Source organism: Rhipicephalus microplus, chromosome X (genome assembly GCF_043290135.1).
Source record: "Rhipicephalus microplus isolate Deutch F79 chromosome X, USDA_Rmic, whole genome shotgun sequence".
Classification (NCBI taxonomy): Eukaryota; Metazoa; Arthropoda; class Arachnida; order Ixodida; family Ixodidae; genus Rhipicephalus; species Rhipicephalus microplus.
The window spans coordinates 190,312,323-190,330,585 of NC_134710.1; the positions used below are offsets into that span (position 1 = coordinate 190,312,323).

Below are 18,263 nucleotides of genomic sequence, written 5' to 3' on the forward strand. Positions count from 1 at the left end.
AATGATATTTTGCGAATAAAAAAATGTGCAGGTGCCAAACTTATGGGTCGCATTTTCCGGAGTCCTCCACTACGGCGTCTCTCACGACCATATGGTGGTTTCGGGACGTTATACACCACATATCAATAAACAATCAACCACTTCACGACAATTCAAAGGTTGTGCTTAGCTGTTTGAAAGAAGGTCAGGTTGCCATATAACGAATAGTTAAAAATTAAAAAAACGAGATTCAGAGAAGAAGAGACATGCACGTGAGCGGGGAAGGCAAAGTGACAGAGCACGTTTATTTGAATGTGAAGACATCTTGCCGGATGCATGTTAGCTATCTAGCCTATACATGAACCCATGGGTTTTAGGGAAAACTTCGGTAAGGTAAACAGGTCGGCGAAACAAATATGTAATCAATAACAGGGGGATTGTAGCGGAAAAATAGGTAGATAGAAAATAAATAACATCGCTGTCCCCTTCGTCATAAGAATAGGTACAAGCGAATGGAAAACGTGTTTTTACAGAGGTAGTTTAGCATTTATTGTGCATTGTTTTGCCACGATGCCGATGGAATGAATGCCACAACGGCTAATTGTAATGTCCTGCGAAGAAAGGCAAGGAACTCGAAACTTTCAGCGTGCACCTCAAGCAGAAAGAACGTACAAGTTAGCATACACAGAACAAGTACAGACTCACAACTGTCCCTGTTTGACACCTAAAACGCGCATATTAAACGCAAATCTACATGAAACTAACGCACTATTATTACTTCGTAAGAGAGCAGCGTGCTCTTTTCGTAAACGTGGCCGCTGCAGCGAGAGACGGACGACCTTGAAAGCGTTCCCTGCGCGCCACCGTTGAATCATCTCACTAGTGATAACGAAAAGGCGCTGAAGTCGTTGAACTCTGAGGACCACCAACGCTATATGTTTTATATAAATAGTTCGCCGTTAGTAAGCTGAGTTACGTGTGCTCTATGACCGAGTGGTGTCGGGCCACGCGCGACGCCCAGTGACGGAACCTCTTCTTCTAGTTTTTTTTTTTGTTGGTAGCTGTTTATATCTTGAAACGCCATGTCCACCACAGAAATACCTTAGTAGAGCCATGGTGGACCCCGGCATACAGCACCTTTGTGTTAAAAAAGAAAACAGCTAAACTAACTTTATTCAGCACTAAGGCTCGGAAAGCTGGGCTGTGAAACTACAATGCTCTTTATTGGATGAGAATGTTATTCACCTGAGAAACAATATACAATATTATTATTATTATTATTATTATTATTATTATTATTATTATTATTATTATTATTATTATTATTATTATATTTGTGAAGGCAACCTTTACTTGGCCCAGAAGACACGATGAAGCGACCACACCCAAGGCACAGAACTCAGGCAAGCCAAGTCCTCACAGCAGATGAAGATGACGACCACTCATGATGATTAACATGTGTAAAGATAGTCGATGTGCTTAATGAATGTCTACTCTAACTCCCCCCCCCCCCCCCACGTGAAAGCGGTCATCTTGACCGCAGTTCTTGGCCACAGTTTAAAGCGAAGAGGAATGCCGTATGAAAGGTTTCATGCAGGATACGTGGACTATTTCTGCTGCCCAGCAGCGGCAGTCCACTGGAAGAAGAACGGGTGCCACGCGATAATTGACAGGAGACGTTTGCTCCAAGACAGTGTAGGGGCCAATGAAACGTAATTGAAACTTCTTGCACTGGCCGGGAGTGCGAATGGGTGTAAGAACGAGGACTTCATTGCCAGGGCTGAAGGACACGGCATGATGAGAGGCATCATATTCAAGCTTGTGATCCTGTTCTTTGGATTCAGTGTTGACACGAGCCAGCTGGCGGCAATGAACTAGACGAGACACGTATTCTTCACTTGAAGATGAACATGGTTTAACAGGCGCAGAGAAGAACGAAAAATCGAGGAAAGAAGAGGGAAGCGACCGTGAACGAGGTAGAATGGCATGTAACCGGTTGTGCGCTGTACAGTGGTATTATACGCAAAAGTGAGAAATGGCAAAATGGTTTCTGTGGTCCGGTTCGATATATATCGCAATCATAACGTACAGTGTACGATGAAAGCGCTCAGTCAGGCCGTTCTTCTGAGGATGGTAACTGGAGCTTGTTTTGTGTGTAGTGCCGGATGCTTTGAGCACTTCTTCGACGAGTTCTGAAAGAAACTCTTCCACGGTCGCTCACAATTACATGAGGAGCTCAGTGATGAAGGATTATTGCTCGAAGGATGAAGTAAGCCACTTCCGAAGTTGATGCAGAAGGCACGGGAGCTGTTTCGGCGTAGCGAATCAGGTGGTCGACAGTTGTAACGATCAATCGATTGCCCGTGACAGTCATAGGAAGCGGACCATACAGGTTAACGCCAACTACCTCGAATGGTTGCAGAGGACACAGGAGCGGTTGTAATTGTCCGCTTCGAGTTGATGTAGGTAGCTTCCGACGCTGACAAAGGGCGCATGAGGCAAAGTACTTCGCCACACAGGTGGACAAGCCCGGCCAGTAGTAGTGACATCTTATGCGGTCATACGTTTTCTAGAAGACCATGTGACCAGCAGACATGTTGTCGTGATATGTCTTGAGGACTTGAGCCCGAAGAGAGCGAGGTAGAATGGGCACCCAGCATCGACCATCAGGGTGGTAGATATGACTGTACAGGACGTAGTTGTTATTTATTTATTTAGTACCCACAGCGCCAGAGGCATTACAGTGGGGGGGGGGGGGGGGGTTTACAGTCAGTCTGGACAGTTCAATATTTTGTCATATATAATGCGTGGAAAACGGTAATAGCAACAACAACAGCTACAGCAGATCGACAACATAAGTTATTCACAGCAGTATGCAGTATATGTGAGAAACAAGAACACTACAAGGTTGAGTCACTTCAACAGGAAAAATAAGTGATTTGATACCGGAGTATAGCCACAGTTCCCTTCTGCATACAGTGTGAGGACAAAAGAAAGAAGAACAAAAGATAAGAACAGTAATACATACAGTACGTCCTAAAAAGATCAAAGAAACAATCATTTCAGCAGGGCAAAAAACATCTCATTCGAAACTACGTTGACGATGTCAGCAGGTAACCTATTCCAGTCGTGGATTGTTTTTGGAAAGAAAGATTTCTTAAAAAGTTCCGTGCGGCATAGAACCTCTCTTACTTTTCGGTCATGGTCCACGCGTTGGGACCTATAGTTAGGCGGTATTATATATATGTCTCTCTGTATGTTAATCGTACCATAGTAAATGGAATGAAAAAGCTTCAGGCGCAGCTTTCTGCGTCGTTCTACCAGGGTATCCCATTTGAGTTCTTCCTTAGTTCTCGTTGCACTGAAATTAATTGTGTATTGACGGGACACGTACCTCGCACCGAGATTCTGAACTCTTTCAAGTTTAATAACGTCGCGCGCCGTCGTAGGGTCCCACACTACACAAGCGTACTCGAGGACGGACCTCACGTACGTCTTGTAGAGTAGCTCACGTGTGGACTGACTGAATGCACCAGAGTTCCTGCGAATGAAGCCCAGCATTTTTCCCGCCTTTCCGGTTACGTAGTCAACCTGCTTCTGCCACGATAATTCTGGGGTATACCAAACACCTAAGTATTTAAATTCGGTTACTTTACCAATTACAATGTTATTCAGGGTGTAGCAGTAATTTAGAGGGTTCTTCTTTCGAGTGAATGTCATATTGACAGTTTTCGTGAGGTTTAGCTGCATGCGCCACCTAGTGCACCATGTGCTGATTCGATCGAGGTCTTGCTGAATCAGGTTGAGGTCTTCCGTACCGTTAGTGATCCTATAAACCACACAGTCATCTGCAAACAGCCTCAACTGCGATGTCAAACCGTCGCCAATATCATTGATGTACAATAAGAACAGCAAAGGTCCCAGGACGGAGCCCTGGGGTACACCAGATGAAACGCTTTGTGCCCGTGACCGAACCCCATTTACAACCACGAATTGCCGGCGTAACGTTAGATATTCTTTAATCCATGAGACAACCGCCGGATTTATTTTATATGTGAGCATCTTTTCAATGAGTAATGAATGGGGTACTGTGTCGAAAGCTTTCCTGAAATCGAGGAAAATACATTCAACCGCAAGCCGTTTATCTAATGCAGAAGCAATATCATTTGTGAATTCCAATATTTGGGTAACACAGGAAAAACCTTTACGAAATCCATGTTGGGCTGACGTAATCGCAGAATGAGTATTCAAGTGAGCTACAATACTCGTGAATAGAATGTGCTCCATTATTTTACATGCAACGGATGTCAGCGATATCGGGCGGTAGTTTGAAACGTCGCTTCTAGGGCCGGACTTATGAATAGGGACCACAATACCTGCTTTCCAATCATCAGGAAGAGAAGCTTCGAGTAGTGACATATCAAATATAACTTTCAAGTACTTTGCTATCGATTCAGCGCATGATTTAAGCAGGAAATTGGGTAAGTCGTCAGGACCACACGCTTTAGAAGAGTCGAGCCTTCGAAGCAACGATTCAATGCCGTGTGTACATATGACAACATCATCCATGTCGCTTATCGTTTCAAGTACCGGTGGGACGTCTTCAGAAGGCATTACTGCAGGAGTGAAGACGGAGCAGAAGTAGGCGTTAAAGCATTCTGCCTTGTCAGCGTCTTCGCGAACAATGACGTCACCAGACACGAGTGGAGGGATAGTTACAACATCCTTGCCATTCTGCTTCACGTGCTTCCAGAACACTTTCGGTTTATCTTTTAGTCTTGTTTGAATAGTTCCCGAATAACTGTCTTTGGCAATGCGTGTTGCTTCTTTAACTTCACGAGTTATTTCTTTCAGTTTTTTCTCTGTCTCTTTTGAAGGTTTTCTGCAATAAGCGCGATAAGTTCGTTGTCTTTTTTGTGTGAGCTGGCGCAAGGTTTTCGTAAACCAAGGCTTGCTTCTACCCTGTCTCGCCGTCAACACCCAAGTTGGGACGAACAGCTCACGTAATTCGAGTATTTTCTGCTTAAATAACCGCCACAGCCCGTCCACACTCCTACACTCGGCTTCCGTTTCGAACACTACTAAATAAGCCTGTAATGCTTGATTTATACAATCGAAATTGGCTTTTTTATAATTGTACAGTTTTCTGTTAGCATGGTTTTTTGTTTTAACATAGGCCAGCGACATCGTCGACACGACAGCGTGATGGTCGCTTATGCCAGGAATCACAAGCGTTGACTGAACAAGTTCTGGTCGATTGGTAAGCAGAAGGTCTAAAATGTTGTTTCCCCGCGTTGGGGTGAGGACTAGCTGATGCAGAGCATGCAGGTTGACCATGTTCATCATTTCTGTATTGCATATTCCAGTAACTGTGGCGGTGTTCGATGCATCCCATTTCAAGTCCGGTAAATTGAAGTCTCCCCCAATGACCACGGTATCAGAGTGAATTTCATCAATCGCACTTTGAAGTCGAGTGAGAACATCCGGCGATGCATTAGGGGGACGATAAAAGCTACATACTGTTAAGGCGATGCGGTTCGGAAGTTCTAGTTTGCACAACACTACTTCACTCACGCCAGCATCAACGTCAATCTGGGAGGACCTAATGCTACTATCAATGAGAATGAACACACCCCCTCCATGACCGTTCCTGTCTTTTCTGTAGCAGGTGTAACCAGTTGGAAATACCTCGTGGTCACCAATGTCAGGATCTAACCAGGATTCCGTACCGAGAATCACGGAAGGCTTAACAGTTTCTACTAAGGCGGAAAATTCATCTCTCTTATTCTTTATGCTCCTGCAATTCAGCAGAAGAATACTAATGTTCACAGAACTAGACTGGCACGGTCACTTCTGTGGGGTCACATGCATTGTTGCATCATCGCAGACAAACTTCTGCCCGTTCAAAAGAAGGTAATCGTACCTAAGCATAGCTTTCGCGCCATCCTGTTTTTGTGCTTTTGCATATTCCCACAAAATTTTTCTTTTCTTTCGTACTGCTTCGGAGAAATCTTCGGAAATACTGCGTGGTGTACCGTTGTTGAACTTGAGTTGCGCCAGCTGTCGGCGAAAATGGGCGTTAGGGGGCCGGCAAGTCCCGTTAAGACGGTCCATGATGCGGCGACAGTAAGGGTCAGCACGTTGGTGAGATAAGAACAAACCACACTCGCTTGGAAAAGTTGGGTCCACAGTAGCTAAGGACGAAATAGGTAGGGAAGAGACGGCCGAAAGCTCCTCGAGTGCGGCAGTTGCAGGTTTGTTAAGTGGCTCCGAAGAGTGCGGGCAATGCGAAAGTGCGTCGGCGTCTTGATGTTTGTTTCCCGACTTGTATGTAATCCTGAAGTCGTATTCTTGTAAGCGAAGAATCCAGCGACCATGGCGGCCGGACAAGTTCTTGATTATCGACCGCCAGGACAAGGCGTGATGATCCGTAACCACAGTAAAGTGGCGGCCGTGGAGATAAGGTCGAAAATTTTGTATCGACCATACGACCGCTAGGCACTCCTGTTCGGTGATGGTATAATTCTTTTCGGCAGGGGTCAGTGCACGGCTCGCGTATCAGTGCACGGCCCGCGAGACCAATCTTCTCTCGTGAAGCTTCGTCTCGCTGTAGGAGAATTCCACCAATGCCTTGACCACTAGCCTCTGTATTCAGGAGCGTAGGCACGGTTTCGTCGAAATGGCAGAGGACTGGCTCGGATGTGAGTGTACACTTCAGTTGGGCAAACGCCGCTTCACATTCAGGAGACCACACAAAGGCGACGCCTGATTCGAGCAACTTGTGCAATGGTGAAGCTATTGAGCCGAAGTCTCGAATGAATCTGTGAAAATAAGAAGCAAGGCCGAGGAAACTGCGCAAATCTTTGGCTTTTTCAGGACGCGGGAAGTGTTGGACAGCAGAAATCTTGTCTGGATCGGTACGAATACCGTACTTGATTACGATGTGGCCTAACACTTTTTTTTGTCTTGCTCGCAAAACAGCACTTTTTAGTGTTCAGCTGAAGGCCTACGTTTGCAAGGCACGTCAGAACTTCGTCCAGTCATTGCAAGTGCTGAGAGAAGGTTGACGAGAAAATAACGATATTGTCTAAATATCACAAGCAAGTCTTCTATTTCAAGCCTCGTACAACTGTGTAGATCATCCGCTCGAATGTTGCTGCAGCATTGCAAAGGCCGAACGACATGACGTTGAATTTGTACAGCGCATCTGGTGTTGAAAACCCTGTCTTTTTTTGTCATCCTCATGCATGGGTATTTGCCAGCAACTCGGACGCAGGTCTTGGCTTGAGAAGTACTCGGCACCTTGCAGTGAATCCAAAGCATCGTCTATGCGTGGCATGGGATAAACATCCTTGTGGGTAATCTTATTAGGTGCTCTGTAGTCCACGCAAAATCGCACGAAGCCATCTTTTTTCCTTACTAAAACAACAGGGGATGACCAAGGACTCGCGGAGGGACGTATAATGTTCGGTTGCAGCATATCGCCTACATTTTGTTCAATGACCTGACGCTCGGACGAAGAGACGCGATATGCTCGACGGCGTACGATGCAAGTGTCATCGGTCTGGATACGATGCCTAATAATGAACGTCTGTCCCAGAGATGAGGAATGGGCATCAAACAATCTCCTATGGTTTTGTAGCAAGGCAAGCAACTCATCTGTCTGTGAAGAGGTCAGCTCTGGACTAACAGTCGCAGCAAGAACAGAAACGCTTGATGAACGTCCAACAGAAGGAAGGTCAGAACACGCTGGCATAAGCGAGACAACAGAGACAGGTTGGGATTCGGTAACACAAGCCATTGTGGTGCCTTTAGTAATGAGAATTTTCTCAGACGTCTGGTTTGTAGCGTAGAGAAGTCGGGAGCCATTGTGGAACCACGCTAGACCTGAAGCAAGGGCTATACCTCTTGTGAGACAGCGTGCAGATGGTTGGACAAACGCGTAACCAGAGTCGATCCCATTAGAAGTGATGGCAACTATTCGCTTATGACCAGGTGGTAGCTCGGTATCTTCCGCAGCGAGCAAGCGAACGGGCTTATCATCCGCATAAAGGGTATAGACAGTTTCTATCATACGAACAACATTTTCTCGACAGCAGATGGAAGCATTCGCCGTAGACAGAAAATCCCAGCCTAATATAAGCTAGTGCGCACACGAACTCAGCAAGGCGAATTGCACAAAATGGAGAATACCAGCTATAAAAACACGGGCGGTACACATAGCGGCAGGTCTAATGGCGTCCCCTTGAGCAGCAAGCAGTGTAGGCCCATCATAAGGGGTGGTGACTTTTCGCAGACGTGAGCACAAGGAACAATCAATCACAGACATACAAACGCCAGTGTCTATTAAAGCGTCCACGTACGCACCTTCTATTGAAACAGATTTCGTATTATAGGGATGCACTGGAGGCATTTCTCTCTTTTCGTTCAATGCAGCTTTTCTTCCAAAAGATGCAGAGGTTTGTTCTCCGGGCATTGGTTGGTGAATTGCGAGACAGGTCGCGATGGAGACGTGGAGCGGCGGAGGGGTGATGGTGACCGGCGTCTTGTAGAGCAGTAAGAAGTGGTTGGCTCAGATGTCGCAGTTGGAGACGGTGAGCGACGTAGCGGCGGATCATAAGGACGACGTTGGAAAGCGGACCCGCTTGTCCCATCATACCGTCCGTAGGGGTAGAATCCACAACACTCGTCCTCCTGACGCTTCCGACAGAAGCGTACAATGTGTCCCCGGTAGCCGCAGTAATAACAGATCGGACGAGATGGCCGCCATAGTGGGTGAAAGGGCTGGCTGGGCGCACTCGTAGTTAACGTCGTGCAAAGCAGCGTTGGAGGGGAGTGGTGGACTTGGTGTTGTTGAGAGGCCGAAAGATTGCTGCTCTTCCAGTATAATCGCCCGGATCATAGCACGCAATGAGGCATCAGTCATTGTTGTATTTTCAGCGCTGTCCGGCTGTAACCGTTGGGACTCAAGTTTCTCTAGGCGTTGGCACGGGGCAACAACGTCAGCGACTGTGGTTGGGTTTTGTATGGCTAAAGCATTGAACGCAACCGGGCTGATCCCTTTCAATAGATGACGAACTGTTTCTGATTCAGACATGGACGTCCTGAAACGGTGACAGAGAGCAAGCACATCCTCTATGTACGAGGTGTAAGGCTCACCTCATTGTTGCTTGCGAGCATCCAGTGTCTTCTTCGCGAGAGCTGAACGAATCGCCGGGGTGCCGAAAAATTGATTGATTGATTGATTGATATGTGGGGTTTGACGTCCCAAAACCACCATATGATTATGAGAGATGCCGTAGTGGAGGGCTCCGGAAATTTTGACCACCTGGGGTTCTTTAACGTGCACCCAAATCTGAGCACACGGGCCTACAACATTTCCGCCTCCATCGGAAATGCAGCCGCCGCAGCCGGGATTCGAACCCGCGACCTGCGGGTCAGCAGCCGTGTACCTTAGCCACTAGACCACCGCGGCGGGGCACCGAAAAATTGGCAAAGCTATTGCTTGAAATGTGTCCAGTCCGTGATGTCCGTTTCATGATTGAAATACCATGCTTTCGCTACGCCTGTCAGATAAAAGAAACACGGCGAAGCTTGGTAGGATCATTCCAGTTGTTAGTGAAACTCGCTCGATTGAATTGGTCCAACCAATCCTCCACATCTTCACCTCGAAGTCCGGCAAACGTGGGTGGCTCACGCTGGTGCGCGGTGATAATACACGATGGATAGGCCGCGGTAGCCGGGGCCGTGGAGGTTGATGCAGAAGCGCCGGTTGGCTCGTCCTGAGGCATGTTACCGGACACCTGGCACAGACGACGACCTGAGCGGAGCTCCAGGAGGTAAAGCGGGCTGGGAGAGGACGAAAGATCGCAGAGCACACTCCACCACTTGTGACGCAACGGTGAAGGCAACCTTTACTAGGCCCAGAAAACACGATGAAGCGACCACACCCAAGGAACAGAACTCAGGCAAGCCAAGTCCCCACAGCAGATGAAGATGACGACCACTCATGATGATTAACATGTGTAAAGACAGTAGATGTGCTTAATGAATGCCTATAATAATAATAATAATAATAATAATAATAATAATAATAATAATAATAATAATAATAATAATAATAATAATAATAATAATAATAATAATAATAATAATAATAATAATAATAATAATAATAATAATAATAATAATAATAACATTATTATTATTATTATTATTATTATTATTATTATTATTATTATTATTATTATTATTATTATTATTATTATTATTATTATTATATTTAGCTTGGTGATTCACAGGTCGCCACCTTATAAAAAATTACACTCTGTCATCCCCGCCTTCTGTTATCACAAGAACTGTTCCCTTACGCCCTCATCAAAGATGACTCGATGGTTTCAATCCCCTTCTTTTTCGTCTTCTCCATTTATCGTATTGATCACCCCGCCCTCGAAAAATTGACGTATTATCTTTAGGTTCTTTCCTATGTTGATGACAAGTGAATTAAAACATTTGTACTTTTTATTAAAAAAATGTAGTTCTTCTGCTGTATTTAGCAATGTCAACCTCGGAGAAGTCGCGTCGATTGCCCACATCTTTCTCTGAACGATGAAGAGCGAAAAGTGAAATTAGCCTAGTCTTGATAAGAAAATCACCTTACTGCCTGGCTACCCTATGCTGTCCAAAAAATTCTGCAAATACCCTACAAATGAGGTAATTACCGTACGGTTGCTAACCGTGCTCGAGTATCTATCGGCAGCGTTTTTTGACCATGCAGAAAATGTGTTGCAGCACAGCTTTGAAGAGAGTTCACTCACTCATTTTTGCGCCATTTGAGGTACTAAGCATTGTTCCGTACTTCGTTGTCAGCTTTAAGGACAAGCAATGTTAGAATGAACAGCAGACATAAATGTAGCGAATGTTGCACAATCAAACGTATTTTGTCAATTCAGGGCTCGACTGCGTGTGGCAACGATTTCGACTACTAAAAATCTGTCACAATTGTGAGAATGGGTGAATGAGTGTGTGTAGAGGACTCAAGAGCTTTATTTTTATGTAGAGTTGTAAAGGTTGTTTTTTTAGACAATACAAGTTGTTTATCCGTGAGACACCTGTCATCTTCACACATAAATTTCACGACTAGGTAGAACGACTTTGCCGCAGATAAAATGCTACTGTTATGGCTAATTAAAAAAGAATCTATACTGACTTTTACTCCACTTTAGGACCGTCGTTTAGAATTGGAAAGTTGAAATATTAGCATGCTATGGTGCATGACTACTTATAGCATAGCTATATTTTAGAACTCATTAAAAATGTGCGTAATAGAATAATTTATTCAAAATTGAAAGGTGATGTCAAAAATGAACGTGGCTGGCGTGCACGAAACGCTACCCCTCTATTACATCAAACTGAAACAATATGCACGTCCATGTTATTTACGCTATGCAATGTATTCCCACCTCGACATAAAGTTAGAGTGCGAAAACGACAGGAGCCTAACCGTGAGAGAATTTTCATTTTAAAAACCGCTATCGCATAAAAGCCCACCTTTTATGGGCAGCCCCTAACTCTTACCTTTTGTGGTGCAGCCCCCAAGAAGACGTATAACGTTGGGATGATTTACTTCCTTGAGCATACAAAATTCCGACAGCAAATCTTGCTCCTCAGCTGGTGTCCAGTTACCTTGGAACAGAAACAAGCGTGCAGGCTGAATACTTTTATCGGCGTTTTGAAATAGCATATTAATTTATTAACGTCTTTCTTGTGTGTAGCGCCATTTGCTTACTACAAAATAAAATGAAAGCACTAGCAGAAAAACAATATTTCATCGGTAAAAAAAGATGCAGAACTTTTTAAACCAGTGACCCGGCACTTTTATTGCAGATAACCTGCATGATCTCCCTGTATACTGAAGTTTCTTAGGGATGAGAAAAGCACATTCAAACACTCAATGAAACACTTCATTCGTTGGACCTGGTTTCCTTGAAATGTAATTTTAAAACATTGTCACTTTACCACCATCATGAAGCAGCGCAAGCAAAAAGTGAGTATGACTATATAAAGCAAACACAACCTCCTGAAGTCATGATGAGAGCGGTGCTTAAGCCATCTGGCACAGCAATTACACCGTATATGGAACAAGTGCCAGTTTAATGAACCGAAGAGTACGATCGCAGTCTTTTTTTACCATAGTAAGCAGGCCTAGGTTTTCGAACGTAAAGAAAGAATACTCTTGCGCTTCATCCTACATGCATATAAACCTCTACGAGGATTTTAAATATAAATATTCAGAGTGCGCAGGCATGGTTACACACACATAAAAAAGACATTGTTCATATTTTTGAGTGAAAGACAAGCAGGTAGGGTAAAAAAATGTGGCATATTCTACGTACCTAGGAATCGACGTTATACGAAGCATGCATGAGGAGGGAAGGTGACCATGTTGCATTTTTTCTAGTCAGCCACACGTCATTAAATGACGCTAAATATATGTCAAAATGTTGCACGCACAGACATATCTTGAACATTAGCAGATGTTTTTTTATATAAGCAGTTCTTTGCAATCGCGCAACGATGCCAACTGGAACATTAGTATTAGAAACACCAGAAGCTGATATGCAGCGCTGATGCTCACCAGGATGCTGGTCCTGAATGCTGCTACATAAATCAACTTCAGTGCATCGCAACCAACCACAATTGGCGTTAACGCGACGTGATGACTCTATCAAAGGAGTAATATGTCATGTGTATAAACTTTGATAGGCAGCACTGCAACCTCTATTGACGTTTTACGAAGATTAGCGTCTATAGATTTGAAAAGTATTTCAGAGACCAGGCTTAGCTCTGTGGTAAAACGCTTCATTGCCACGCAGAATGCTTGGGTTCAATTCCAGCTGGGACCCTGACATTTATTCTTTGTATTAATTGGGTCGACGCTACGGATGTTGGGTATTTATTAACTCTCGCGCGTGAAAATTGCCCATGTGTGTTCTTGTCAATCCTGGGTAGCTAAAAAGAGTCAATCACCTGTGGCACATATCCGCATACCAGCGGCTCACACCTGACCGTTGGGTAATTGATTGATATGTGGAGTTTAATGTCTCAAAACCATCATAAGTTTATGAGCGACACCGTAGTGAAGGGCTCCAGAAATTTAGACTACTTGGGGTTCTTTAACGTGCACCCAAATCTGAGCCCAAGGGCCTACAACACATCCATCTCCATCGGAAATGCAGCCGGCGCAGCCGAGATTCGGTCGCGCGACCTGCGGGTCAGCAGCCTAGTACCTTAGCCACTAGACAACCGCAGCGGTACCTGCCTGAGGGTATGTGCCACTGTCTGGCGAGAAGTGTTGGACGACGTACGCGACGGGATGGTGGCATTATCCATGTCTTGATCAGCACGTCATATTCATCAAACCATCTAACATTCCTATGCTAATTTCAGTTCAAGCCAAGGCAAAATGGTGACCACGGGAGCAATCAAACCTAAGTGGATAGATAGATAGATAGATAGATAGATAGATAGATAGATAGATAGATAGATAGATAGATAGATAGATAGATACGCTCTAAGTCACTGAAGTTCGCTAAGAAATTCTTCGCATTTACTAGGTAAGACAGTTACTGGTCAAAAAATGAAGGCAATGAAACACACTTTTGCCCCGCTACACAAACCTCTACAGAGTGGCATAGCTTCTGTCGCTTGGTTATGTATGTATGCTCTGTGCTGGAGAAGCAGGGTAATTTTTTTCAGTGTCATCGAGTGTGACTATGCATCGATAAGCATCAGGTGCTGGCCACTTCTTTTAAACCGCAAAGCCGACTTGCTTCTTAAGCTGGTCTCCACAGAAGTGTAGTGATTCGTGAAGTAGTAAAATACTGTCAGTTATATACAAGCAGGCTCGTATATCTATGTTGCTTCCGGTTCCCACATAGCAAAAGTCATTGTATGATTGCCATGAAGCAGACGATGAACCCAATGCTCAAGTTTCATCATGCTTACCTCCAGAATACATATGCAGACTGCAACTTATGTTTCGCTTAGCCTCTGGGAGTTACACAGTGCATACTAAATGAGAGACCATTCCACAGATGTATAATAATAAAAAGGCAATACAGAGATGCATACAACAAACTTTAAGATGTGAAAAACAGAGGGCATGCAGCTAGCACATGCACGATCTTGATGATTCGCCTTTTGTGGGACGAATCAGCACCCTCCTTGTTTGCCAGCAATGCAGCCAATTTTTCTCAAGCGGTCTGAAAAGACCCGCAGATACCACATCAATTGTTTGTCTCAGTTATTAAGCTTCTCGCAGTGCCCGTTAATCGACGTCGGCTTATAGTATTGATGATAAGCAAGTCACCTTTGAGCATCTTGACTGCCACCGTGGTGAAACCTCGAACACCACCGATGTCACGGGCACGGGCAAGAACAACGCGGCCAAACTCTCCTTCACCCAAACTTTGTTCCAAAATGAGATTCTCTCTGGGGAACTCCCACTGCTCGTCCACCTAAACGGCAAAATGAACAGTAACATCACTGTAACCCTACAATAGCAAGGATATGATGTTTTCACTTACTTATACCAGAGATTCGCTCTTAAACGGACACCAAAGATGACGCCTTTGGTCCAGCCAGTAAACTGCAGCTGTTTTTTTTTCATTTAGAGAGTTTACCCAGCCGCATAATATATAATTATGTAAATGTAGGCCACTTTCGTCTACGTAAATTACAAGTACTCGAGAGTTCAAGACGTAGAGCCAAGAATCATAGTCCATTCTGCAGTACCAAAAGCACCATTCTTTCCACGAAAAGACGCTTGGTAAGACAAAAAGGACGCAAGACAATGATACAAAAGGTGACGTCACTTTGATGTTCCAGTCCCACTTCTTTCATATGTCACAGGTTTTTTTCTATCAGTCGTCCACCGTAAACTACATACTTATAGGACCAAAGGAATTTAAGCGTGCTCTAAAAGAGGCAGAAGCTTAAGATGGCAGGTTTCAAGAACTGTGATCAAGACAACAGGGTTAAGTTCAGAATAAAAAACCGTTGATATCTGCAGCACGACACTTGCATTCAGAGGCTAAAGTTGTGCTCTAAATTTCCAAATAAAACTAGAGCCTTCATTTTTTATTACAATCATAAACACTTTCCCTGGCAAAATTCATGATAGTTGAGCTTACAAAAATAATTTGTCAGTCTAAATTGATTTCTTTCGCATTAGGGTCTCTCTAAGTAGGGGCAGGTCAAAAGAACTAAGGTTTAGTTTATTGTGCCTAATTGCTTTTGCAGTGGCACCTCATTCGTAACGACAATTCAGTATCTGCGTCTTTCTCTCTCTGTCTGTGAGAGAGAGAAAGAAAGAAAATCATCGACGAGTCCACGTCAGCTCTCCAAGTGTCACCCTCAATATCAACACACTTATATTCATTGACTGTATTACATTGTTCCAGATTTGCCACTTTGAATCCTAGATTTGTGCAGTGCACCTTGATTTAATCTTGCCTACTTTTTTTATCTGCCTGTCACCCTTCTTTTCTGTGTTATCTGAGGGGTGTCACGAACAATAAACAGTTGTAATTTTGCGCACATGCGTGTCAAGTATTTCTGTTTCGACCATGGCGTGACAGTATGCGGAGTCTAAACAATGCATGGCGGCGCAGCAACTCTGAACAGGCAGCGCCATTATCTGGTAGAAAAGTAGAAATCTCGAATGTATATCACTCGTTTTTTTTTTCCCCAATGCGCTCCCACTTGCTTACGTGCTCGTGCAGAGCATGTGCGGTGCGTTATAGTCATCTCACAACGTACCACCTGCAGTGCGTCTTCAAAATGATCCCTGAGCTGAATAAGCACTTCTGAAAAGCGAACCTAACAAAATCAGTAAAGCTTGTTAGACACGTTTGATTTGGAGCAGAAGGTAGAAGACGAGGGCGCTCGAGTCACTGCGAAACTCATTCGTCAGGTCCGTGTCAATACCGTGTATGACGTATGCCTCGAGGTAAGCCTCAATCTGTGAAGATGAAGCCACGTACTCTATCGATATGCTGCGTTGTGGTTCATCAATATTATATAATTGTTGTTCTGATGCAATGTAAAACAGTAGCAGCCGTGTACTGTCATTTTCAAACGTTTGCGGCGTGTTAAAAAATCACAAAACTAAACTTGTTGAGTTAACGCATTATGCCTATTCATTGCAAATCGTCATCGTTTTGTCTTTTTTCTTTCTTCTGAAATACTGTAAATACTTTATTCGTTTTCTTTTTATTGTGTTTCCCATTTTAAACTTACCAAATTTATATACGCTCTGTTAAAACCCTCATTGAGGACTGCAGTAGTCATGTATAAATTAAATAAATAAATATGTCCAAAAAGTCTTGGAGTCATGCTTTCCGTGCCGCGGGAGCATGACCCGTTTACTTCGCCATGAGGCAACGAACATAGTTTTGACCAGTGTGGGGTACGTTGAAGTGGTCATCTCGCTTTTTCCGGCTCTCGTGTCGTTCTTGCTCTATCTTTCGCTAACGCGGCTCCATGTTCGGTTCCCCCGAAATGACTTGCAATGGAACCACGACAGTTTTACATGTGAAGAGCTGCCTTTGATTTTGTCTGCATTTCTGCAACAGCCCCAGACACAACAATACTTCGGACTTCACCAACGCTTCCGTGGGGTCACTTCCTTCATTGCAGAAAGACAACTTCGTACAGCGAGCGTCTCGTAGCGTTCTAAGCTAACGGCACGACGCCGAAGTTCCCCGCACCGACTGCAGAATGCGTTCTGCGCGTATCGCACATAAGGTCCCTAGATAAAACAAGTTTCCAAGGTAACGACACCTTCCCATTTCCTCCTCGCTTATGTTTTTGGATCGCCCCCTAAAAGGTTCCAAACTATTATAAAAAGCGAATGTTTAGGTTCAGTTGGAACGCTGAGGGTGGTCGCTAAGTGCGGATGTGCGTCGACATCGGCTTCCTGTTCTTGGAACTGCTTCGACTGGTTTTATCACATCCGCCTCTTTTTAGTGGGCACCAACCAACGCAGCTTGTTCCCAGGAACAAGCAAATGACAAGTTTTTACCGGTGGATGGAGTTTTTGAACTTTTATGAGACTTTTTCTACCTCGTCTCATTACCGTGTAGCTAGCCCCAACGTGATTTGCTCGTGGGCACGCTGAGGCGAGCGATAGGCCTAGCCATACGCGTCGCGCAGATTGACGATGGCCTCCAACGACAGCGTCTCGGCGGCACAAGGCATGGATATTGATACAGAGGAAGCGGAATGCTCAGGATGGATAGCGTTGTGAGCAGGAAGAAAAGCTTGCCGAAAAGGCACATTTTTCTCACCCTGCGCTGGAGAAAGGGGATGCCTATGGTGGCGTTCATATTGCCGTCTAATCGCGAGGCGTGATGAGATGCGTAGAGAAAGCCTCTAGGATCCCAAATCACCAAGTATTACTTCAAGATTATCGTCCGGCCACAAGGTGGACTGGATGTCAGGAAGGCGGACCTGATCGCAATCAAGAGAACACTCACCAAGACAGCTTTCTTGATGGCAGAGCAAACCTGTGAAGATACATTGTGTGCCAAACCTTTCCAAAACATCTTGATCGTAGCCCCGCCACAGGAAAATGATGCTCGGGCCTACGCTAAGGTGCAGCATCACTGTGTTGGAACCATCATCATCAAAGTAGCAGCTTATGTGGCTGCGTCTGACGACACCTGCAAGGGGGTGATCCGTGGAATCAACGCAGACATCAGAGAAGCATAACTGACAGACATGATTGTCAACTGCAGTAATCCTGGAGCCTTAGGAGTACGAAGAATTAAGAAAACTCCAAAAATAATAGAGCTGTTCGACGAAATAAAAGTCCTCCAACGTGTACTGTATGATGGTGTGCGCTACCCTTGCTCTCTATACCACAAACAAGTGGACATCTGCTACGCCTGTGGAAATTTTGTCCACAGGGCAGATGTTTGCCCAAAAGGCGAAAATCCGAGAAGGTGTCGAGGTTGCGGCATGTTAACGCCACCTGCTGATCATCACTGCGGTCCAAAGTGTGCTATGTGTGAACGACCACACCACACAGTGGACCACTAATGCAAGAAGAGGTTCCAGGTGCCCTACATCGTGCATCAATGACGCTGGCAGCACAGGCCTGCTCACCAAGCACTCCTGGCAGCAGGCTCAACTGACTCGGAGGCAGCTGGAAACTCTGAAGGAGGGAAGTGTCCCTCCTCCCGACGCAAAGCCAGATCGACATCAAGGACGCCTGGGGG

General features: G+C 44.8%; 1 protein-coding gene across 1 annotated transcript in view; it reads right to left on the reverse strand.

The window, feature by feature from the left end:
- The window catches only part of LOC119175570 (uncharacterized), a 366,504-nt gene that overhangs the window by 60,877 nt on the left and 287,364 nt on the right, over positions 1-18,263 (reverse strand). The window contains exons 12-13 of the mRNA XM_075878397.1: positions 14,351-14,498; positions 11,557-11,664 (exon numbers count right to left, since the gene is read on the reverse strand). Coding sequence (XP_075734512.1) covers positions 11,557-11,664; positions 14,351-14,498 — 256 coding nt within the window. The remainder of the gene's footprint in view (positions 1-11,556; positions 11,665-14,350; positions 14,499-18,263) is intronic.